The 25,816-nt window shown below is 45.1% G+C and overlaps 1 protein-coding gene across 7 annotated transcripts in view; it reads left to right on the forward strand.

The window, feature by feature from the left end:
* Positions 1 to 308: 308 nt before the first annotated feature.
* GIGYF2 (GRB10 interacting GYF protein 2) overlaps positions 309 to 25,816 on the forward strand; it is a 155,843-nt gene continuing 130,335 nt past the window's right edge. For 6 of the 7 annotated variants that reach the window (XR_007775958.1, XM_050965306.1, XM_050965308.1 and 3 more), the window contains exons 1-3: positions 309 to 410; positions 15,412 to 15,487; positions 22,538 to 22,667. Coding sequence is in view for 6 of the 7 variants with exons in the window: in XM_050965306.1 (XP_050821263.1) it covers positions 15,447 to 15,487; positions 22,538 to 22,667 (171 nt within the window). In the remaining variant the exon portion in view is untranslated. Of the gene's footprint in view, positions 411 to 5,442; positions 5,524 to 15,411; positions 15,488 to 22,537; positions 22,668 to 25,816 lie in introns of all 7 variants that reach the window. The other variant, XM_050965307.1, reaches the window with a different exon arrangement.

Genomic DNA, 25,816 nt, shown 5'->3' on the forward strand with positions numbered 1-25,816 from the left:
CCCACTGCCAGAGCGAGTCTCAAGGAGGGGCAGGAGCCAGGGTGCCCCAGGGCAGGACAGCCCTGCACACTGTGGAAGCAGTGAGGGAAGCGCAGCATGGGCGGTGGGTACAGCTGGGTGGCGCAGGAGGTGACAGGCAGATAGCCGGGCGCTGCCGGCCTCACGCTTTCTCGAGGCTCTGTGCTGGTAGTAGGGCGGGGCTCGCGTCACTCGCGGCAGCCGTTAGCGTTAGGACTCCCCATCTGTCAGCTCGCGCACTCCCGCAAACCGCCGCCATTCTCATCCGGGGCCTTCGCGAGTAGGTGGTGCCCTACATCACGTGACGATGCGTGGCGGCGCGACCGCCATCTTGTGTTGTTGGGAGTGAGGAATTGCCTCGGCTGTGAGAGATTCTTCGTCCGGGATCGCAGGTAATTGACCCTGCTGGCTCTGGCTGGCTCCCCTGGGCGCCGGGTGGTGTCTGAGCCTTTCTCCTTCCCGCTCGGGGCTTGTCCGTCTCGTACACGCGGCCCTGCTGCGGGAACGTGTGTAGGCCGCTTTGGAAGCACCGGCCTCGCCTATGGTTACTGACCCGGGAAAGGGTACGGGAGACAGCCTATGAGGAGCCGAGGTTGCTTGGACTTGGTTTATGGGATATAGGCCTTTCCCGGAGCCTCTGCGTTTGATCTTTTCCCCTTTGGCTTCCGAGGAGACTCCGGCGGCCTCACCCTGTCCTGTTCCCACCCCCTGGTGGCTCTGAGGGGTGCGGGCTTCGTCCAAGTGGCCCCTTGGCAGCGGGTCCTGCCGCGGGTTGGGTGAGTGCTGCTGGACCGGAGCCTGTCAGGCAGCTGCGGGATTTCTCGGATTATCCCGGGCCACCTCCGGTTCCTGGTAATTTCCTTCTTATCCTGATTCCTGTGAACTCTCCTCTCCCACCCTAGCGGGACCGTCCCGTGTCCTGGGCGAGCCGTGGGCAGGTTCCGTTCGCACGGAAACCATACTCCTCTGAGCGTGCCTGGCCTTGTCATACTGCAGACACTAGGAGAGAAGAGCTGGTTCAGGACTGAGGCCTTCCCCTCAGTGAGCTGGGTGTTAAGGGGAATAATCAGCAGCGTGGGACCTTGGAGGCCTTGGCAGGCTGAAGAGCCCATTGATCAGGATCATGTATGTTTGGTATTAATCCAAGACAAGTAGTCTCAATGTCAACAAAACACTCCCAGCACTTTGAAGCATGTATAACTGCAGTTTAAATCAAGACAAGTTTGAGGTTAAGGGGATCAATACAGATTGACATAGTTGGAGTAAACCCTCCCCCCGAACATTCACCTATGCCCATTACTTCAGCATGATGGCCTTGTTTTTTGTGGTTACTTTTGCCATTATTTTTGCTGTCCCTATTTTGTTCTCTAAATTTCATATCTGAATTCAGCTTTTGTTTACTTTTTTAAATGTAATCATTTTCAGCTCATCACCCTTTGCTTTCTTGTTTCAGGAGCTAGCTTGTGCCACTTTTTGAAAAATGTTTCCTTTTCTGCAATTCTACTCGTATTTATTGCTTACTAAATTTGTATTAAAGATAAACATGTCTGAGTAGAATATGTAGTAGTTGGACATTATGATAATCTGGATCTTTTTGACACAAAAACAGTTGTAATAGGAGTCAACAAAATTTCTAACATTTATTGAACTCACCTATTGCTGCTAATTCTATTGGTAGTAGGGCTGATAGGAGCATTAGTATAGACAAGGCGTTGGTGGTCACTAATTTGTCTAGACTTTGTCTAGCTCAGAGTTAGGGTTTGTTTCCACTTTCCATAGATCAACGCTGTGGTGATCAATCCACTGGGAGTTGCTCATCCATTGACTCTGGTACTTCACCAGAACGAGAAGCATAAGATAAGTTGATGGTAGAGTTTTTCCTGTTGACCCAGTACAGTGTAGACACAACAATAAGTTGACCTAAGGTATGTCGACTCTGACTACATTATTCACGTAGCTGGAGTTGAGTAACTTAGTTTGACTTAGCCCCATAGTGTAGACCTGCCATTAGTCAATACTGTGGAAATAAGCCTGTGCCCTGTCAGTATGAGCAGGAGAACCCATGGAGGTGCAACAGTGGGAGAACTTTTTAAAGTAGCATGCACACACTCACCTAGTGAGGTAATTGGTGTCAGAGCTCTTGTGTCACAGAATGGCTTCTTCATTGAGCCTGGACAAAATGCAAGATTCTGCTTCCTGGTTAACTGTATTAAATAGGTCAGAAATAGCGGTACCATCAACTGAAGTGGTACATTACAGTGAAAATTTAGTGGTCATAGCAAGACTTGACAGCTTGTTGACTCCACTGCTGTCTGAAGACTTAATGTATCTTTTCAGTTCTCTGACAAAGTTGTAAAATATTTTAGTGATTTCAGGAGCTGGACAGGGGTACCATGTCATCTGGGCATGTGGATATGCTTACACAAAGATTACATCCTCTGTCACCAGGTTTGCTGCAGAGCCTTTTTTGAACTGTTTTTCAGTATCTCTGTTTTCAGCTAATATAGATAATTAAAATATAGAATATTTATATTGCATCTTGGTTTACTACTGATTCTTTGAAAATGCATCAAGAGACCTGTGTAATGCATCAATAAAATTTCTCAAATACCTTGAACATCCCTTCTTTTCTCCAATAAAAAGGTGTCCAGCAAAGGGGCTTAAAGTATGATAAAATATTCCTTTTCTCTCTAAAATGTACAATAAATTTAAAGGAAAAACGGCTTGAAAAATCAGCTTTTTCTATGAAAACTCTATAGTGGTCATAATTAAAAGTAAATACTACAATAACCAGAAAGGTGGTGTAGAGCTCTGTTTTTTCCATTTTTACTTTTTTATAGTCAGTTTCACTATTTTCCCCTGTATAATCAATTATTTTGCTCTCTGAAAAGTCTCAAATGCCAACTGGGGAATAGAAAAATCTGTGTACACACGTTTTTAAAGGACATTTTAAAGCAAAACAATGCTGGTCCTTCCAAAGACTTAATATCTAAAAGATGCTCTGTCAGGAAGTGAAATTTTTTTAAGTTAAAACAAATCAAGTTGAATAATGTCTTTCATATTTATGAATACTTCAAAGAGGCAAATGAAGTTTTCCATTTGGGACGTACTGTAGAATTGAAAGATTACGGGTAACCCACATGCACATTATCCATGTTGGCTGGATGGACTTTTTGCTAGTCTAAGCTCTGCCAGTGATATTTGCAGTGCAGTTAAAACTTAAGTTTTAACTGTAGACCTGGCCTTAGTTAAAAGTGACCTGCAAAGGGGAGTTGGTTGGAGACCCCTGATGCAATATTTTATTTCTTATTTTTCTTCTTTAATGTGTTGAGGCCTTATTTTTCTTCTTTAATGTGTTGAGATTTTTTGCTTGTGTTTGACATTTGAAATGTCCAAAATATTAAATGTTTATTTTCCTTTCTTTTGCTGGAGTTCTCTTTAGAAGTCCAAATAACTGATACAGGAATGTTGTCCTCTCCCCGCTCTCCCCAATTGAAATGTTTCAAAAAGGTCTTGTCTTCAAGCTATTCCTTCAATTAGAGTTAAATAGCTGTTAACAAACAGTCCCATGGTTTTTAAACAGTGATTTAAAAATTCATTTTCATCTGAGGATTCTGTTCCTTGACTTTTTGATGTTATGATACTGGCTTTCCAGTATTTCTGTTCAAGGATATATTGAGATAAATGATTCATGAATCTTAAATATAAAACAATCAGGGGGACAAAAAGCTTAAACAAGGATTTTAAAGTTTGCTTTTAGACTGTATATGAAGGAAATGGTTGTAACCAAGAAGATTTAGTGATGATGTACATGTGAACAGTGTGCCCTCTTGTGGTTAGTTGCATATAAAAAAGAATGTAGGGTCTTGCTATACTACTTTTCTGTAACTCACTTTTAGTTCCAGTGGTAGTGGCAGGGTGTGAAGATACAGGATCAGGGTCTCAATCCCAGCTTTACAAATTTTGGTGTCTTTGTTAGTAATTTAATTTGCAGCAATGGGTTTATTGCAGAATGATATCCAGCTGTCTTTCTCAAAATATGAAGAAACTTTCTCAAGCTGTTTTTGAATTAGTTAGCTAAACATTTCCTGAACACAGAAACCACTTAGCAGTAAATCCTTAGTTATGGTGATAAGTAGGGAGCCATTATAAATCCTGTGTTCATGTTGCTTATACTTTTTCACAGAAAGTATTTTTATATTACTTCACTCAAGTACATCTGAGAGATTTCTGGAGAGTTTGACAGCAAGTGGTGAAAGCACTTAAATTATGGATGCTTTTAAAAGAAACTGCTTTATTTTAAAATTTTAAATACAGTTTCAATTATTTAAAGTACTTGTTTGCAGAAATCTGCCTTAATGTTTGACTTAGCTGCTTATGATGTGAGAACAGCATTGCAGAAATCTGGCTATCTTAGATAGTTATATTGCCCCCATGACTGTAGCATATGAGAATCTCTTTTATTGGAATTATGCTTATAACACCTCTGGGAGGCAGAGAGAGTACCATTATCCCAATTTTACAAATGGTGAACTGAGACACAGAGAGGCTGTGACTTGCTCAAGCTTACACAGGAAGTCTGTGAAGATGGGGCAAGGAATTCAGCACTAGGGTAGAGCCTTAACCACTGGACCATCCTTTCTCCATAGTTCATAAACTTTGTAGGGCAATGTGAAGTAGAGGGAGCCAAGGGACCCTTCCACCCCCCACAGCTCCTAAGATCTGCATTTCCTATGGAGTATGGACAGTTGGGGATCCTAAAGAGCTCTTCAAGGCCAGCATGGAGCTTCTGAGGCTTTTTGTTTTAAAAATACATTACTAAAAGTAAGTTAAGATTGCTACAATGTATGTATGCCAAGGAGTGTTATAGTTTAACATACCCTCCCCCCAGGCCTTGAAAAATATGGTAACAAACAGTTTAGGAAGGTACTTAAATATACAAAGATATTCACCATTCAGACAATATTTTAAGTGTACCTATCTAAAACATCAGATTGTATATTCTAAAATCCTTTAAAGGTCATTGTGAACTTGAAATATATTCAGTTTTAAAAAATGGCTTCAATGTAATTTCAGATACACTTCTCTGAGTTCCCGTCAACTTTTGTTAGTGCTTTACAACCACATAATCCTATTTTCAAAATGTTTTTCTCTCCCTGAGCTGTCCCAAAAACCCACACAAACATGCAAAATTAATTATAGCAGAAACATTAAATTGACTGTATGGAAAGTGCTGTCAAATGCACCAAGTAAACAGGTGAAACAGGCTATCCATAAAAGTAATAAAACTGGAAATCAAGGCTTTTTTCTGCCGTTTAAACATGTTACTTTTTTTTTTAAAGTAGGCAAAATTTATTTTACTCTTGTGAAATTTTTTTCTTTCATGATTTGATCTTTTAACTCTGTTCTCATGTCTTCCCACAGGGAAATGCTTGTGTCACAGAACCAAACCAAAAGTTGAAATGCTTCTTAAATCACTAACTGCAAATGAAAATGTCATACATGGTATAGATATGTGGATTCCTCTTTCTCTTGTGTGGTAAATAATATTTGAATGGACTGAGATTTTTGGTTTAAATGTGTAAAGTGACTTTAGATGAAAGATGTGTGGTAGGTATCTGGAAGATAGTGAGCCTCTCTAGGGAGGATAAATCAAGACAACATAAGAATTCTATTGTATTGGGAGTGTAGATGGGTTTTCTGCCTCATGGTGGAATGAGGAGAGTGTGTGGAGATGATGATTCTGGACTGTTTGAAGACTGAAGTGATATGTTCTGGTCTCATGACCCACTTACAGGTTAGTAGTTGGAATGGGATAAGGTTGAGCTTCTGGTTTATGTGTGAGATGTAAGAGCTAAGATGTTAGTGTTACTGGCTAATAATCGGTGGTTGAGCCATTGTCTTAGCCATATATGGAGAGTTTGTAGCACATGTTGGAAACTGATGTAAGATAAGAGGATATAAAATGTTTCTTATTTATAGGTGGAGGCTGAACAGGGATATGGGACATAGTTAAGCTCCCCCCCACACCCAAAATATGCAGCTTACAACTACATCAGAAATCATGCACTTGATTCAGAGCTCCCCTCTTTTGCAGAGGGTTCAGTTAGAGTTGGATCAGGTAGTTGTTTCACTGTTTCCTTTCCCTTACTGTTTGCATTGCAGTAGTGCTTAGAGGCCTCATTTGGGATCACACCTCCATTGTGGTAGGTACTCTACAATCACACAGGGAGGTTTTCAGTCTAATTTGAAACAAAGCAAGTGAGTGTAACTGCCCTCCTCTTCTGCTCCATGCAGGAAAGATTTCTCCATGAATTCCTATGCTATAGAGAAGGTGATCGACACGGAGGTGATGGTGATGTGCTCTTATGTATGTTGTATATTATGTATATATACATGCATAGGTGCCGACTTCATGGGTGCTGTGGGACTGGAGCACCCACAGAGAAAAATTAGCGGGTTCTCTGCACCCACCGGCAGCCAAGCTCCCCCAACGTCACCGCCTCTTCCCTGGAGCGCACCGCCTCCCCAGTCTTCCCCCTCCTAGCGCTTCCTGCCCATTTCCTAACTGCAGTTTGGCGTCGCTTAGGACTTTCTGGGAGGAAGGGAGGGAGAGGAGTGGGGTTGCGGCGCGTTTGGGGGAGGAGGTGGTAAGGTGGTGGGGCAGGGACTTGGGGAAAGGGGGTGGAATTGGGGTGGGATGAGGGTGGTGCAGGGGTGTGGTCGGGGGTGCATGTCAAGCACCCACGGGGCAGAGGAGAAGCCGGTGCCTATGTATACATGGTAGCAACCTTTATTTAAAGCTAACTTTTTTTGTCAGTTGGTTAAAGCAGACTGCCCTGTTACTAGCCTGTCGCACCATCATCTTGTCTCTTACCCTATATAACAGCTATACTGGCATGTTTCAGAGCAGCTCCTTAGTGAAAAGACGACTTTGTAGTAGATTCTTTGTGGGAGAGTTCTTTAAGTACCTTTCCAATGAAAATCTAGAAATGCTTTATCACTCAAAATATCCATTTTCTAAACATGTTTACTACCTGGGCGCATGGAAAATCTTGCAAAGTAGGGAAAACATAATTGAGAATCATAAAACATGCTATAGCTATATGAGGCCTACAGAGGTCTGGTTGGGTAAATTAACGTGAAAATGATTGTTCATTCCAGGAATCCTTTTATTTGTGTGCCTTGACTTCATACGTTTTGAAATGTTATACATACATTCTGCTGGATTTGAATGAGTTTTGTAGCAGTAACAGCACCATGTGATAGCTGGAAGGAAGGCACTATATAGGTTCTATCTCTGGAACAGATAGTGGCAATGTACTACTAATTAGATAGGATGGCTTAGGTCATGTCTAAGCTAGCATGTAAGTTGGCAAAACTTTCGTTACTCAGTGATGTGAAAGAAAACCACCCCTGAACTACACAAGTTTTGCCGGCATAAGCATTTGTGTGCACGGTGCTATATTGGCAGGAGCTGCTACTTGTTGAGTTGGTTTTATTAGATTGATGGGAGAGCTCTATCCCATCGCATAAGGCGTCTACATGAGCACCCTCACAGCAGCACAGCTGTATCGGTACAGCTGTGATGCTGTAAGCTTATAAGTATAGACATGGCCTTCATTTGCAGTGTGGTGACTGTATGACTTGGCATCATAATGTGTGGCATGTTAGTGGAACTGCTGGGGAAGAGCACTGCTCTGGTACAGAGCAAGAAACATTTACCAGCCACTTGCTAGCTAGAGACTCATATAAAAGGGCTTTTATATTTTTTATTTTTTTTTTTTGTTTGTGTTGGACTCTAGTAAGGCCTAGAAGCATCATTTTGGTGAGAACCTCAGATTCTATTCCAGTCAGTTGGGAAGGGCGCTGTCCCTAGATCAGGGGTGGGCATACTTTTTGGGCCAAGGGCCACATCTGGGTGGGGAAATTGTATGCAGGGCTGGGGTAGGGGGTTGGGGTGCAGGAGGGAGTGCGGAGTGTGAGAGGGGGTGTGATTGCAGGAAGGGGCTCAGGGCAAGGGATTGGTGCAGAGGAGGGGTGCAGAGCGTATGAGGGGGCTCAGAATGGGGTTGGGGTGCAGGAGGGGTGCAGACTGAGGGAGGTGGCTCAGGGCAAGGGGTTGGGGTGCAGGAAGGGTGTGGGTGTGGCAGGGGGCTCGGCAGAGGGTTGGGGTGCAGATTGCAGGCAGGGGGTTTAGGGCAGGGAGTCGGGTGGGGCGCAGGAGGGGTTTGGGCCTGGGCCCAGTGCTGCTTACCTAAAACGGCTCCAGGGTGGCAGCAGCGCACATGAGGGGCCAGGGCAGGCTTCTTGCATACCTGCCCGGGCCCCGTGCCATGCTGCTCTAGGAAGTGCTGCAGCCCCTGTGGGAGGAGAGTGGGACGGAGAGCTTCATGTGCGTTGCTCTATCGGTGCCTCCAGATACCTCCCCTGAAGTTCCCATTGGCCAGGGTTCCCTATTCCCGGCCAATGGGAGCTGTGGGGGATGGGTCCTGGAGGCAAGGACAATGCACAGAGCCCTCTGCCCCCCTGCAGGGGGCACATGGAAGAGGTGCCGGCTGCTTCTTAGAGTGGGCCAGAGCCCACGGTGCCATGGAGGGGAATCCCGCTGTCCGGATCCAAAGCCCTGAGGGGCGGATCCATCCTGCGGATTGTAGTTTGCCCACCCCTGCCCTAGATTCTGCCTGGAGGCTTAATATTTCACATCTTTTTAAAACATTGGTGCTCCCTTCTGCTTCTGATCTGTTGAAGGAGTAAAAGATCTTTCTCCGTCCCTATTCCGCTGCTGGAGAATGGGGATCTCCCGTTACTCTGATGCTTTGCAACTCTCCTAGCTGCTGATGCAAAATGGGTGGGTAGGTGGAGTCTCTGCTATATCACATCCTTCCTCTTGGCTCTTATGGGGGCAGGGTTAGGATCTTTAACCTATTCTTTTTTTCTTATCAAGCTCTCCCTTCAATACTTCCACTTCCTGTCTCTTATGCTACTAAATTCTATATAGCAGCTGTGAAAGTGACCAACCAATGGCTAGTTTCACTTTGAGAATGCTACTGTTGGTAACAGGCACTGAAGCAAAGGCTGCCCAAAGACTCAGAATATCTTGTAGTGGTTCAAAGCGGGAAGGTTATATTTCCAATCATAAAGGTTAGAAATGTAATTAATATAGAGTCTTAGATTCTGCAGAAATGATGTCTTAGGAGTCCTCTACGCTAGGGAAAGCTTTCTATTAACTATAGGCGAGTGAATTTTCCAAGCCCTGCTCTACGAGACCTGAAGGTTGAAATGGCTGTGTAGGACAGACGTGGGCAAACTACGACCCGCAGGCCACATTCAGCCCGCGGGACCGTTCTTCCTGGCCCCTGAGCTCCCGGCCAGGGAGCCTAGTCCCCGGCCCCTCCCCTGCTGTCCCCTCTTCCCTGCAGCCATGCCGCCGTTTGGGCCACACTCTGGCCCACCGCTCCTGGTGGGCAGCATGAGGAGCGCAGCTGGCTCTGGCTGGATGTTGCAGTTGTGAACTCCTGCCGCTGGTAAGGGGGTGGGGGGCGAGGGGGTTAGGTTAGGGAGCTGGGAGGTTCTGGGGGGCAGTCAGGGACGAGGGGGCAGTTGGATGGGGTGGAGGTTCTGGGGGGGCAGTCAGGGGATGGGCAACAGGGAAGGTTGGGAGTGGGATTCCCAGGGAGTCTGTCAGGGGGCAGGGATGTGGATAGAGGTCGGGAGGGCAGTCGGGGCAGGGAGCAGCAGGGGGTTGGATAAGGGGTGGGATCCCAGGGGGCAGTTAGGGGCCCGGGGTCCTGGGAGGGGATGATCAGGGGACAAGGAGCAGAGGGAGGTTGGATAAGGGGTGGGAGTCTTTCTGGGGATGGGGTGTGGATAGGGGTTGGGGCATTTGGGACAGGGAGCAGGGGGGTCTGTATAGGGGCTGGGGGTCCTGGGAGGGGGCGGTCAGGAGACAAGGAGCAAGGGGCGTTGGATGGGTTGGGAGTTCTGAGGTGGGCAGTCAGGTGGGGAGTGGGAGGAGACGAATAGGGGGTTGGGGCCAGGCTGTTTCGGGAGGCACAGCCTTCCCTACCTGGCCCTCCGTACAGTTGCGCAACCCTGATGTGGCCCTTGAGCCAAAAACTTGCCCACCCCTGGTGTAGAGAGATGTATGTTTTAAGTCTCCTGGGTAAACACTGAATTGCTTAAGAAGAAAAAAACACAGCTCTCCCTTTTCATGTTCACATGTTCATGATGATATTTCAGCATGTGTTTGGAAAAATGGCTGAGGTGAGAGTATTGCTTGGCTCTTCTTCAGAGTTCAGATCTCCCAAAGTTTAAAACGTGTAGCAGTCCTAAAGATGTAAATTACAATCAGAAGAGCTTTGAAGTGGGCAGTGATGAGTTCCCTAAAATTACAAATTTTGTTGAGCTTGTTGCTTTGAATATGAACTTCTGTTCTGCATTTTGTCTACTTTGATTTTGCTTTATACTACCCATGGGGTATTCCACAAAAAGGCAATCAGAACTTGACAAGATGCCACTAGTAAGGATATGATTTATTCATCGAGGTCATGGATTCCATGACTTTAACGGGCCTCCGTGACTTCTTCGGGTTCAGCCCACACTGGAACAGCAGCAGGGGTTGGAGCTGTCACATCTCCACCCCCTTGTGGCTGCAGTGTGGTCTGAAGCTGTCCCACAGGTTCACACCCAGCCCCCTGTGGCTGCAGCTGTCCCATTCCCCCTACCCCAGCGGGGTCTGGAGCTGTCCCAGTTCTCCCCCTACCACCCCCAATGGTTGTAGTGGGGGCTTGAGCAGTCCCGTCCTATGTGGCGGTCAGTCCTTCCCCCTCCCATTTATTAGTAAAGTCACAAACAGGTGATGGGCTTCTATGAATTTTACTTTATTGCCTGTGACCTGTCTGTGAGTTTTTAATAAACATAACCATGACAAAATCTTAACCTTAGCCATTACCCTCAAAACTTCATGGCAGACTATCATGGATGAAAACAGGCTTGTTTAACTGTTTCTGAGAATCATGGTAGGGAAAAATATATTTTGCCCATGTTTAAAAAAGCTCTTACAGCCACTTAAGTGAGAAGCTCAGGTGTCTCCATTTGGAGAAAGGGCTTAACATTTGATGGGAGACTTGCCCTGGTGTCAGGGATGTGTCTTCTGTCTGTGTGAAAATTTACCCAAATTGGTCCACAGTGAGGGGAGAAAATAGGAACAGGGAGTATGAGCAGAAGGGAACTGGCTGGGGTGGGTGGGACAAAGCAGAAGAGTCAGTAACTACTGGAGCACACTCTGTACAGAACCTGGAATTGAGCCTACTATTCCCAACTCTTGACATTCTGTTGCTGTCTAGCAAATAGCCTGTGAGACACCTGTCATCTCCCTTCTAGGGCATGTTCACATAGAAAATAGTAGCAGCCTTCTCCTGCTACCAGACACTCCCTTCCGTCAAGTGGGAGAGGAATGGACTGTGGATCTGAAGATGATGACCCATATGCAGGTTCTTATGGTTCCACATGATGGCACTTTTGTTTTTTCAATATAACTTTTAAAAAACTGAGGAAATTACATTAACTGTAGGAAGTGGAAGAATGATCGTCTTGTTAAAGCATTTGAATGTTGTCTTGGAGAACTGGATTTTATCCCTTTCTGAGCGACAGGGTTCCTATGTGATGTTGGGCAGGTCACATAAACGAAAATTTGCACAGATGACCACTGTCTGGTGCTGATTTTCTGGATAACCAGTTTGAGACACTTGTAGTCTGATGTGCAGAACACTCCCAACTGTAAGGTCAGTGGGAGCTGGCCTCTGAACATAAAATGTGCTTATCCCTCCTTGGCCACATGGCAGCCTGCGTGTATGTCATTGCCTTTGCTCACCTCCACCTTCGCTGCCTACAGATGTGGCTCCAGAGAGTTTAGTCACCCCTACGGCATGCTACGTACCTTATGCTGACTGTCTCTCCTCCTCCCCCCCCGCCCCCAGGTGCTCTCCTTCCTCCAGTGGTGGACCGACCTGCAACAGGTCTGTGTAGGTATCCCCTTCCTCCCATCCTCTGCGGACAGGCGATCATACAGACACATCCTTTGCAGAATGGGAAGCACACGTGGGAGAGTGTATGATGCAAGTGACCTGGACCCCTCGGGAATCCAGATGCACATCAATATTCTGGAACTCCAGACAGTACGGAGAATGTGTCAAGTATTTCTTCCATCCATTGGCTCCCATCATGTTCTCATCATGTTGGACAACACCACTACCATTTATTATATCCACAAACAAGGGGAAACTAGGTTGTCTGCTGTGTGTGCCAAGGTGGCCAATCTATGGGATTGGTATACTGCCCACAAGATCCTGTTGTCGGCAACCTGTGTTCTGGGTACTCAGAATGTGATTGCAGAACATTAGTGGCCAACCACAAGTGGGAACTCCACAACACTGTAGTAAGCGACATTTTGAACCTATGGGGGACTCCAACCAGAGACCTCTCTGCCTCCCACTCCAGCAACAAACGCAGCACATATTGCTCTAGAGCAGTAGTTTTCAAACTTTTTTTTTTTTTTCTGGTGACCCAGTTGAAGAAAATTGTTGTTGCCCGCAAACCAACAGAGCTAGGGCAGAGGGTTAGGGTGCAGAAGTGAGGACTGCATGGTGGGGATGGGAATGAGGGGTTCAGGGTGTGGGAGGGGGCCCTGGGCTGGGACAGGGAGTTGAGATGTGGGAGGGGGTAAGGGCTCTGGGCTGGGGTTGCAGGGTCTGGGATGGGAATGAGGGGGTTGGAGTGCAGGAAGGGACTCCAGGTTTGGGGGAGGTCTCAGGGTTGGGGCAGGGGATTGGGGTGCTGGCTTACCTCTGGCAGTCCCTGATCGGTGGCGTATCAGGGATGCAGAGGCAGGCTTCCTTCCTATCCTGGCACTGTGCCCTGGAAGTGCCCAGCAACAGGTCCGGCTCCTGGGTGAAGATGTGCAGCTCTTGCCCGCAGGCACCATCACTCCCAGCTCCCATTGTCTGGGAACCGGCCAGTGGGACTGTGGGGTCAGTGCTTGGGGCAGGGGCAGTGCGTAGAGCTCCATGACACCCCCCCCCCCAACCTGGCCTAGGAATCAGACCTGGTGCTAGCCGCTTCTGGGTAGGGACTACTAGTTTTACTGGCTGGACAGCAGTGTCCCTGGGTGCTGAGCAAGGTGACCCAGTGCCTTACATTCCACAACCCGAACTATGAAAACTACTGCTCTAGAGGATATTGGTATCCACTCCCAGGGCGATGCTTTCATACTTTGCTGGTTGAACCAGAGCAACTATGCCTTTCCCCTTCTACCACTCCTGCCACAAGTACTCCACAAGATCCGGCAGGAGTGAGCCACAGTCATTCTGATTGCCCCATTCTGGCCAAGAGAGTTCTGGTTTCCCAACCTACTCTGCATGTTAGCCTGTCCCCCACTTCCTATCCCCACTTTCCCCAAGCTGCCAACACAATAGCACAGACATCTTGATCTGTAGATGCTTCACCTCAGTGTGTCGTATTTGGATGGGCATCTTCGCTAGAATGTGAATGTTTATCCGACGTGCAAAACATCCTCTTGAGCAGCAGAAAAGAGTCCTCTGGGTGTTCCTACTGGGCTAAGTGGAAATGCTTTGCCTCCTGGACTCAACAGAAAGGGCTTTCCACAGAGGAAGTGGAGATTCCTTTTCATTTGGATTACCTCCTGTTCTTGAAGACATGAGGGCTCACCCTCAACTTTCTCAAGGTCTACATAGCGGTAGTCAGCGCCTTCCATCCCCCTGTGGAAGGACACTCTGTATTTACACATCCATTGACTACTAGGTTTTGGAAAGGTCTCCTCAGAACTTTCCTACCCAGTGGGACCTCAGCTTCATTCTTGTGGCACTAATGAAACAGCCCATGGTGGTAGACCCTCCCTTTCACCACTTTCCATAAGGACCAAGTCTCTCTGTGGCTACATGCTAAGTTTCTACCAAAGGTCATATCCCAGTTTCATCTCAACCAACTCATACTCTTTACCTGCTTTCTTTCCAAAGCCCCTCACGTTGGCAAAGGAACGATGACTTTGTTCCCTTGATGCCTGCCAGGCCTTGACCTTCTACCTGCAGAGAAGACCTATCAGGAGGTCTGCTAGATTGTTTATCACAATAGCTGAGAGTGTTAAGGGACAAGCAGTCTCCACATAAAGAATCTCCAAGTGGATGTTTGAGTGCATTACAATCTATCAGTTGTTTTGGCTATCTCCACCCCTTGGGGTGAGAACCTGTTGCCTGTGGGCCCAGGTGTGAACTATAGCCACCCTCCATGATGGACCCACTTTGAGAGTCACGTAGGGTGGCCACGTGGAGTTGAGTACATACCTTCGCTGCACATTTCGCCTTGGTGCAGAACTCTGCAATGAATGCCTCATTCGGTGTGGCTGTCCTCCACACAATCATTCCATCCTCATCCTTGCACCGTCTTTCGAATTAGGTATTGCTTGTTAATCACCCTCAGTGGAATAAAGTAGGAACCATCACTCAGAGAAGAGGAGGACATTACTTATCTGTAACTGGAGGTTCTTTGAGATGTGTGGTCCCCATCTGTATTTCAGTTTCCACCCTCCTCCTCTGCTATGGATCTGTTAAGTTTGCGATAGAGAAGGAATTAGAGATGTGGTTTATCCGCCCTGCCCTTTATCACCTCAGATGAAACCATGAGATGAGGGAAGGGCATATGCGTGGACCAAAAGACACTATGACTTTCTGCTCTTGGTACACATGGCATGGATGTGTAAACCCTCAGATAGGGTTAGCACACATCTTGAAGAACCACCAGTTACAGGTACATAATCTTTTTTGCAGTTGTAAGTAACAGAAAATTTTAAATGAAATATCCTGGCACTTGCCCAGGAAATCTTGCTATTTGCCATGGATAAGTGACTGGATTTTTCAAGCTCTGTCATTTCATTGTAATTTATAAATTGCATAGGTGTGACTTCATTAATCAAACTTTTACTTCTGCGGAGGAAAGCAGTAGTGGTTCCTAAGTAGATATTTGCTGGTGTGTTCAGGTGTCTTTTATTGCTTATTGATCTCAAAAGAAACTGTACAGATTGCCTTGTTTCTTCCTCTGCCCGTGATCAAATTAGGGGTGCTGGAAGTGGTGTCTGGGACCAAATATCCTGTTATCTAAAGTAATTGTATCTCAGATTGAATTGCATTACAGAGCTTAGATTCACTAGTAGAACCCACTTAATCAGTTAACCTCTTTTAGCATTTCATATTTCTGGGATGGCCAGCTGCAGTCTGCTTTTTTGTATTGAGGACACATTAACTTTATGAAGAAAAAAATTTCTCCCTTCATGATAGTCTTCATTTGTGTTTTTGTTTTGTTTTGTTTGTTTATTTTTAGGTTAACACTTTTAAAGAGGAGTAGAAAAGAAGAAAATGGCAGCGGAAACTCAGACACTTAACTTTGGGCCTGAATGGTGAGTCTTTTCTGTTTGTCAGAGTTTGGGACCTTGTTCTGAAAACTAAGAAGGCTTTATGGACATGTATTTGGGAGGAGGGAGAGGCTGAATGGGTTATAAAACTGAATTGGGTACAGTGTCTGTTAATCACTTACTCAAATCTAGTTCTGCTCTATATTGACTAAAAGTAATCTTCTTCATATGATTGCTTAGTGCTCTGTGTGAAAGGAATTGGAGGTTTTGTGTCATTGTAATAGCTAACACATACACATCAGAGTCTCCAGAATGTCCAAGGAATGAAAGAGAGGTGAAGAACTATCTTGATGCTTGAGATGGTTGATTCTTGTATATGAGGCATATTGGTGAGGAAACTAGCACTTGCACTACCCATAATGGACTTGTTCTACAGATACATCAGCCTTCTGTTTTCAGTTTTGAAAATAAAAACTTGCAAGGTGGAGTGTGTCTGAGACATTTGTACCCCTTCTCCCTCCCATCACATTCACAGTATTTATTCATAAGAAAAAATACTCATGTTAAGAGTAGGCTTCCATGCATGCATTGTTGGAATGTTATATCATCTTGCAGTGATCGTTTGAGAGTCTTATTACAATACCCATCTAATGTGCTTTGTCCTTGACCTGATAAAAGACTGTTCTAGAGGTGTGATAGTAGTTCAGTATTTGCCCCTCTTGCTTATTCAGCCTTGACCTCTCTGCTGAGACTGTGCACAAAGATATCAATTGACGTTGCTTCAAAAGAGCTAGCATGATCCTTGGATGGATAAATTGGGCGGGGAGGGGAGCATACAAGAGATACTACCACTGCTTAGGTATTGGTGAGACAGTTACTGGAAAAATATAACTTTTTGTGGCCAATCTTTAAAAATGATGTAGAACAATTGGAGAGGGTTCAGGAAAGAACTACAGGATGATTTATCTGGAAAATGTCTTACAATGAGAGACTTAAGCTTAATCTCAATCTCTTTAGTTAACTGAAAAGAAGGTTGAGAGGTTGACTTGATCACTGAGTGTACCTATACAGGGAGAAAATATACTACATGGTGGTTTAATCTAGTAGTCCAGTCATAACTAGAGCCACAGTGGTAGGAAGGCCAAAGCTAGAAAAGTAAGGCACAAATTTTTAATGGTGAAGGCAATTAAACATTGAAACAGTTTATGAAGAGATGTGTCAGTTTCTCCCTCCATCACTTGAATTCTTAAATGAAGACTGGATGTCTTTTTAATGGATGCTATCTAGTTCAGCCATGAATCATTGGGCTTGATACAGGAATTACTGTGAGAAGGTCTGAGCCCCAATTTATGTTGGTCAGACTAGACGATAATGGCCCTTTCTGACCTTAAAACCTAGGAATCTCAGCTTGGTATTAGATTTGTTTGTAAATTCATTTATCAGATAATGACTGGTGCATATTCAAACTGGGTTAGATTTGAAAAGGTTTTCTACAAGTGAAACACTACACTGAGTCATCCAGTCCCTGTGGTATGGCACATTGGAATATACTGGTGTCCTGCTGATATAAAAGTGGCAGTAAAGAAATTGCCATTGGGAGGTGCCAAACTAAAATATAAAAGTTGCGTTAAAAGTGACACACAAGCTGATTTTACAGAATTCCCTTAACTGTAGAAATACATCTCTACCCCGATATAACACGGGTTTGCATATAGTGCGGTAACCCCGGGGCTCCAGCAGCGGGGCTTGGGCGGTGCTTTAAAAGGCTGGGACTCCGGCTGCTGTGGGGAGCCCTGGGCCCTTTAAGTCACCGGGTCTGTGGCAGCGGGGCTCGGGTGGTGATTTAAAGGGCCTGAGGCTCCCCACAGCAGCCAGAGCCCCGGGCCCTTTAAAGTGCCGCTGGAGCCTTGCTGCTGCTACACCAATATAATGGGGTTTCACCTATAACGCAGTAGGGATTTTTGTTAAATGCACAATTGCCAATTATCCCAGTGCAAAGTAAAGACGGCTAGAATAGTAAGAGGCGAATATGACCTGAGAATCAAAATGGAATCCTACAGAAAGTGAAAACGTAGACAGATTGCTAAAGAGAAGTACAAAAGAATAGCACAAGCATGTAGGAATAAAATCAGAAAAGTCAAGGAACAAAATGAGTTACACCTAGCAAAGGATATAAAAGACAATACAGAGAGGTTCTTTAAATCCATTAGGAGTAGTGTTCCCTCTAATTTTTTACACATGTGTGACACATCACCTTCATATTGGTGCACATAACAGAATTCATGTGGTGGAGGTGGGGCCAAGGGGTTTGGAGTGTGGGAGGGGTATCAAGGCTGGGGGAGAGGTTTGGAGTGCGGGGTGGGGGAAAGCTCTGACTGGGGATGCGGCCTCTGGGGTGGGGCCAGGGATGGGGGTGCGAGATGGTGCTCAGAGCTGGGGCAGAGGGTTGGGGACTTGGGGTGGGGGTGACGAGAACTCTGGCTGAGGGTGCGGGCTCTGGGGTGGGGCCAGGGATGATGGGTTCAGGGTGCAGGAGGGGGTTTAGGGCTGGGGCACAGGGTTGGGGTGTGGGGCTTCAGGTTGGGCCAGAGATGAGGGGTTTGGGGTGCAGGCTGCCCCGGGGCTCCATTGTAGAGAGAGGATTCCCCCAGCCCTATATCTCTGCAGCAGCTTGGGGACGGGGGAGAGGCACTTGTCCCCGGCTGCGGCAAGTCCGGGACAGATCTGTGCTGGGGCTACCGTGGAGGGGCGCCTCTCCCAACCATGGCAGGTCTGATGCCTCTCCCCACCGTGGCAGATATGTGCTGGAACCGGTGGGGAGGTGCTTAATAGGTAGGTAGCTGCTCATCTCAGAGCTAACTTAGATTAGGAGCAAGAGAAAGACAAAGGAAAGTATCTGTCCTCTACTTACTGTGGAAGGAGAGTTAATTGATGACATTAAGAAGGGTGAGGAGTTTAAGGCCTATTTTGCTTCAGTTTTCACTAAGAAGTTTATTGGTAACCTTATGCTCAACACAGTACAGTAAAAGTTTTGTTGTCTGACATGTTGGAGGAATGGTGGGTGCAAGTAAGTCAAAAATTCCTGTTCACTAAGAGGGAAGGAGTTGAAGTGTGGGAGGGGGCTCGGGGCAAGGGATTCCTGCAGCCCCCATTGGCTGCAGTCCCTGGCCAATGGGAGCTAGGAAGCCAGCTCTCAGGAGCTGTGCGCAGACCTGCCTGGCTGCGCCTCCGCCTAGGAGCAGCAGGGACATGTCGCCGCTTGTGGGGAGCTGCCTGAGGTGAGTGCTGCCCAGATCCAGCACCCCAAAACCCCTTTCACGCCCCAGCCCCTCCTACACCTAAACTTCCTCCCAGAGCCCCCACCTGCATACCTTCCTGAAATGCCAGTTGCTGGAACATTCCGGTTGGCAAAATGCTGGATAACACAGCTTTTACTGTATTAACAACAAAAGAGAAGGAACGCAAGCCAAAATAGGGAAAGACCAAAGAATATTTGGATAAGATAGCTATATTCAAGTCATCAGGGCCTGATAAAGTTCATCCTAGGAAACTTAAGGAACTAGCTGAAGCAATCTCAGAACTGTTTAACAATTTTCTTTGAGAATTCATAGAGGACAGGTGAGATCCTAGTACACGGGAGAAGGGCAAATGTTAGTACCTATCTTTAAAAGGGAAACAGAGGACCCAGGCAATTACAGAACAGTCAGCCTAACTTCAATACCTGGAAGTAAACTAGAACAAATTATTAAACAATCAGGGTGTAAGCACCTAGAGGTAATAGATTTATAGGGAATAGCCAACATAGGTTGGTTTGGCATGATTGTTCTTGCCAAACCTAATTTCTTTCTTTTACCAAATTACTGGCATAGTGGATAGGAGGGTTGTGCAGTAGATGTGATATCTTAGTTTTAGTCAAGTGTTTCACACAGTCCTACATGACATTCCATAACCAAACTAGGGAATTGTGGTCTGAATGAAATTACTATAAGGTGAGTGCATAGTTGGTTGAAAGACTAAACTCAGAGTAGCCATCGACAGTTTGCTGTCAAACTGAAGGTGCATATCTGGTGGGGTCCTGGAGGGTCAGTCCTGATGTAGTACTATTCAGTACTTTCATTAATGACTTCAATAATGGATTGGAGAGAGTGCTTATAAAATTTGCAGATGGCACTAAGTTGGGAGGGGATACCAGTACTCAAGAGAACAGGATTAGAATTCAAAATGACTTTGACAGATTGGAGAATTGGTCTGAAATCAGCAAGATGAAATTCAGTAAAGAAAAGTGGAAAGTACTACACTGAGGAAGGAAAAATCAAATGCACAAGTGCAAAATGGGGAATAACTGGTTAGGTGGTGGTCCTGCTGAAAGGGAGCTGAGAGTTACAGTTGATCACAAATTGAGAGTTGTCAATGTGATGCAGTTGCAAAAACGGCTACTATCACTCTGGAGTGTTTTTAGCAGGAGTGTTGTATGTAAGAGGTGAGAGATAACTGTTTCAGCACTGATAAGACGTCACCTGGAGATTGTGTCCAATTCTGAGTGCCATGCTTTCGGAACGATATTGTGCATATATTGGAGAGAAATCCAGAGGAGAGCAATAAAAATAAGTTTTTAAAAAATCTGTAAGGAAAGATTTTAAAAAACTGGGCAGATTTAGTCTTGAGCAAAGGAGACTGAGAGGGTGCCTGAAAAGTCTTCAGATATGTTCAGGGTTGTTACAATCTGCAGCAAGGGAGTTTTAGGTTAGCTATTAGGAAAATTTTTCTAAATATAAAGGTAGTTAAGTTCTGGAATAGGCTTCCAAGAGTGGTTGGTGAATCTCCATCATTGGAGCTTTTTATGAACAGGTTAGAGCAATGGTTCTCAAACTAGAGGTTGAGACCCCAGGTGGGTTGTGACCCCAGGTCGCAAGGGCTGATGTTAGACTTGCAGGGACCTGAGGCCGAAGCCTGAGCCCCACTGCCTGGGACCAAAACTGAAGCCTGAGAGCTTCAGTCCTGGGTGTCGGGGCTCAGGTTACAGGTCCCCTGTTGGGGGCTGAAGCCCTTGGGCTTTGGCTTTGCGTCCCCGCCCCCCCCGGGGGAGGGGCAGTGGGGCTTGGGCAGGCTCATGCTTGAGTCCTCCCTCCTGGGTTCATGTAGAAATTTTTGTTGTCAGAAGGGGGTTGTGGTGCAATGAAGTTTGAGAATCCCTAGATTAGACCAACACCTGTGTAGGTTTACTTGGTCCTCCCTCAGTGCAGGGGGCTGGACTTGATGACCTCTTGAGATTACTTTTAGCCCTGAATTTCTGTGGTTCTGTGAAAGTGTGATGGAGCATGAAGCTAACCTAGTGGGAGGTCAAGTATATGTTTTTTTCCAAGCATATATTAGTTTTGTGAAGTTTTAGTTTTATATCTTTTCAGAGCTACAAATAATAAACTTTGCAAAACCATGCAGCTTTTACTTACTCTCCTGAGGCTAGGTTCATGCTCCAGCAGATGTTCATGAGTGAGGTGATATCTTCAGCGTCAGTGGTGGAGAGTTGAGTCTGAATGGAAGCCAGGAATCAGAATGAATCTGGAGATCTTCAGTCCTTTTTTAGAAAAAAAACATTTTTAGTGTAAAACTTTCAAAAACTTGGGCTCTTAAGTCGCAGTAAGTACTTTTGAAAACTTTACCCTTGAATTTCAGAAATGGATTTAGAACCCTCCTTCCATTTGGCTCTTGGGATATTCTGTATATATTGATCCAGAGGAAGGAATATTCTAAAAGTAACCTACGGATTCTTTAAGGAAACTTAAAAATTGGTGCTACCAAATAGTAATATTACTTCCAGTTTTAGTTGGAATTGCACCACTTTAATTGACACTGAAAATAATCACTGTTGCATATACAGACAATAGCAAAATGGGTGATGATCAGATTATATTAATATAAACTATTGCTTTATGCTGTCACATCAGCTATGAAAGTTTACATTGGTTTATAGCTCAGAAAATTAGAGGCAATGGAGTTTACTTGTAAATCACTGAATTGAGTCTAGCTTGTGTAACACGTGACAAAAGTCCTATCAGACAGCTGTTGTCTTTTTAAATGAGTTCATTGTCTCAGTCCCACTTCTTTGTGGGGTGGTGTCCACATCAGGAAAATCATCATACTAATTATTCTAGTTTGTGATCTTAGAAGAGGTTCCAAAAAATGTACAGCTCTTGCACCCCTAAAGAGAGTTTTTCTGACTTAGAGAGCAAACACAATTTGCAGACATGTTTGAAAGCAGTAATCTAAAAATGTGTTTAAAATACTGAAATTGTCTAATGATTGTAGGACATTTGTAAAGCTTAAAATTGTTTATTTTGGTATCGTTTTAGACTAACAGGTAAAGTAGGAGCAGCAAAGAATCTGTGGCACCTTATAGACTAACAGACGTTTTGGAGCATGAGCTTTCGTGGGTGAATACCCACTTCGTTGGATGCATGTAGTGGAAATTTCCAGGGGCAGGTATATATATGCAAGCAAGCTAGAGATAACGAGGTTAGTTCAGTCAGGGAGGATGAGGCCCTGTTCTAGCAGTTGAGGTGTAAAAACCAAGGGAGGAGAAGCTGGTTTTGTAGTTGGCAAGCCATTCACAGTCTTTGTTTAATCCTGAGCTGATGGTGTCAAATTTGCAGATGAACTGAAGCTCAGCAGTTTCTCTTTGAAGTCTGGTCCTGAAGTTTTTTTGCTGCAGGATGGCCACCTGGTAAAGTAAGGCTTCCAAGAAAGGTAATCCACAGGGTTTAGAAGAGTAATTGTGCATGCCATCTTCTAATGCTTTGGTGGATAGTGTTTCCTGATGTGCTTGTAGGGAGAAATTTAATTTATATATCAACAGAGTGGTGTTGCTGTGCTGGTGCCATTGTGTGGTAAGCAGGGCTTCTTTTTATTAAAAAACAAACAAAAACTAGTCCTGGGATTTTTTCCTCTACTGCTATAGTGTATTTGTGAAGCCAATCTGTTCCAATTGTTGGATTTATTTTATCCATCTCAAACTCTTATTTGATGTCTGGTGCAGTGATATGATAGCACAGGTATAGAGTCTGTCCATTTTAATTTCGTTCCTCTGCTTTGTTCTAGGCTGCGAGCTCTATCCAGTGGTGGGAGCGTGACTTCGCCTCCCCTTTCTCCCGCTTTGCCAAAGTACAAACTAGCAGATTATCGCTATGGGAGAGAAGAAATGTTAGCACTTTTCCTGAAGGATAATAAGGTATGGTGGGGGGCTGGAGGGGGAGGGTAGGAAGGAGGTTTGTCTGTAATCACACAATCTTGTAATTATGGAAAGAGGTCTCTCTGTACAATGTGTTCCCAGTGTGTGTGTTTTTTATAAAGTGCATGTTCCTTAGTGGAGAACAAAAGTGCAGGTTATTCGAGTATGTCCATATGGTTTTCTCTCTAGGTGTGCATGTGCACCTTGCATATGAGATTGTAATATTTTGGCCAGAAGTGTTCATAGGGGGCATGCCTGCAACCTGCATGTCCTAGTGTCCCCTCCTCCCACCTGAGGACATAAAGGGTGGAGCAGACCCAACTGCCCTTAGTTCTTACCACTTCTAGCAGCAAGATGGAAGTTAGCAGTGTCCATCTGCTATCCTGCAGCTCTGCTCTTCTAGTTAGGTTTTTAGAGTTTTTGTAGTGTAGTTACAGTAGCTATCTGCCTTGGCCTGTTGGCAAGAAATTAAATCATGCACCTGTTCTGGTCACTGATCATTCCACTTTGGCATTGGTGCTTTGGTATCTCCTTTGGTACTGATACCCTTGGTTCTGCCTTGCTTGGTACTGTCCTTTCCAGCTCCAAAAAACCTTGTCATTATGCCAGTATCCATTATTCAGTACAGTAGCAGTAACAGGCTTCTGTCAGTATCAGAACCAAATATGTTCAGACTAATACAATTGTTATCCACCAAGCTCCTTTGGAGTCCCTCTTTCTGATTTATAGATCTATATCCCGTCTCTTCAGCCTCTATCAACACCTGTTGACTGCGCTGTACAAGGAAGTGTATTCCTGTCTTTTCTTTGTCAGATCATAATAGGGAACCTTCTCCTATATTTGTCCCCCAAACTCCAGTGTCTATGAATAGAAGTCCAAAAGGAAGTCTAGAGGGCACTCTTCTCATTGACACCAAAAGAGGCATGGGTTGTACAGAATCCAAACCCTACGGGTATCTCCACCGTAGTGCCATATACCATACTTGATGTCATGCAAATCTGGCCTTACTTGCCACTTAGGAACCCTAAAACTCTACTTCCTAGACCTCAGTCATTGAAAGTTCCTTTGTCTCATCACAGGTCTCCTTCTACGAGGCCTTCTGGAGCATTATAAGTCTTCACGTTGTGAGGCATGTGGCCAAAAATTAGGAGGATCAGGAAGAAGAATAGCTCCTACAATACCAGTAGTCATCCCATCACCTTCCCAGATGCAGATGTTAAGCCTAATTTACCATCTGCTATTGATAACTTTAAGGCTTTTCAAGACCTATTAAAATACATAGCAGATACCTTAGACATTGGGAGTGGCCCAAAGAAGTCAATAAATCATTTAACATGTTGCATCCCACGATATTAGGCAGGTTAGCCACACCACATATTAAGTTATTTTCAGACCTGGCAAAGCCAAGGAAATCACTGGCCTCCAGCCTTGCAACTTCTGAAAGATCAGTGTCCTTGCTAGGTCCCTCCTGAAAGGTTCCAGTATTTTTATGTTCACCTTGCATCAGTTCACTAGAGGCCGCTGCAGTGCAGGAGAAAATAAAACAAGAACTTGCTAAGATGACTCCTAAGGAGAGGGACCTAAAGAAACAAGACCTTTTTGGGAGAAAAGTTTACTCTTCAGTCAACCTTTAGGTTCTTATAGTAAATTTATTAACCTTTGAAAGTGATATATGCCTACCTCTAGTAGGAGAAGATCTCCCATTTTGCAGATAAAGTACCTCAGGAGTCTGTGGAGGAGCTGAGGTCCGTTCTTACCGACTGCCAAGACATTGTTGCAGGCAGCTCTAGATGTGAGAGCTATGTCTACTTCTATTACCGTATTGAATCTTAATGGCTGAAATCATAAGATCTACTGAAAGAGCTAAGGTCACCATTGAGGATGTGCCATTTGAAGGTTCTGACTTAATTCTAACATGGATGAAGTGCTAAATTCTTTATAAATTCCAGGACAATTCTTTACTCTCTGGGCCTTTATCCTCCAGCTTGGAGGAGGAGAGAGGACAAACTTCAAAGAGAATGCTCATGTTACCAGCAGAAATATGCTGAGCCTCCCAGAAAGAAACCCCCTTCTTCCAGTGAAGAAGCAATTCAGCTTTCTTTTCAGCTAGCACTCAGGTTGCATCTGGATCCAGGCAACAAGTTAGATGACATGGTCAAGAACCCTGGGCTGATCTGACTGGATGTATTCCTGCACTGCCTCCCCACCCTCCTGTTTGGCAGCTTCCTTTTTTACTTGTTGGAGGTCTGAACTGGAACTGGGTTCCAGTAGTCATCAACAAAGGATTTTGGTCCAGTTTGAGTCCTTGCCAGCTCCCATGCTCTTCAAATCCAGCCCTCCTCAAGGACTTCTCTCATGAGATGTTGTTGAGACAAGAGGTGGACTCCCTTCTATAACTTGGAGTAGTGGAGGAAGTGCTTCTCAGGTTTTGGGCGGGTTATCCCAAAGAAGAAAGGAGGATGGTTTCTCATTCTAGACCTCAGCAAGTTCATCCATTTTTTGATGAATGATAGTCACTCTAGGCATCCATAATACCTTCTGTAGATCTTTAGTTTGCAGCTGTTGACTTCCAGTATGCATATTTCTGTCTGTCCATCCAGTAGGCAGTTAATACCGTGTTTCCTAGTGTGAAGCTCACACTTACCTGCACAGAGTTCTGCCTGTAAGACTTTCCATGGCAACAAAGAAGTTTAGCAAGTGCCCAGCAGCTCATCTATCCATACCTTGAAGAATGGCTGATTGAAGGCAAATCTCTTCAGAAGGTACCTTGCTCAATAAGAATAGTCCTCAAGCTCTTTACCTCAGTGAGACTCAGCGCAAACCTTGAAAAATCCACTTTTATTCCGACTCAGACAATTTGAGTTCAGGACCACTCCTATGAACTCTAAAACAGCAAGAAGCTGAAGTAATTCTGTGCCATTGTGGACATCATCTCAGAATTGGTCATCCCTGGGCTTCAGTATGAGACTACCTCAGCTTATTAGGTCACATGGCAGCTTGCCCTTTAACGCTACATTCAGATGGTCACTTTTTTCCCCTGTAGGGATGATTTGAAATGTTTATCAGCCCAGCAGATACTGCATAGACTTAAAGGTTTCAGTCCCTCCAGAATTGCTGTCCTTTCTAGTCTCATATAAGGATCCATAAGA

The sequence above is a fragment of the Gopherus flavomarginatus genome, chromosome 8 (genome assembly GCF_025201925.1).
Source record: "Gopherus flavomarginatus isolate rGopFla2 chromosome 8, rGopFla2.mat.asm, whole genome shotgun sequence".
NCBI classification, from domain to species: domain Eukaryota; kingdom Metazoa; phylum Chordata; order Testudines; family Testudinidae; genus Gopherus; species Gopherus flavomarginatus.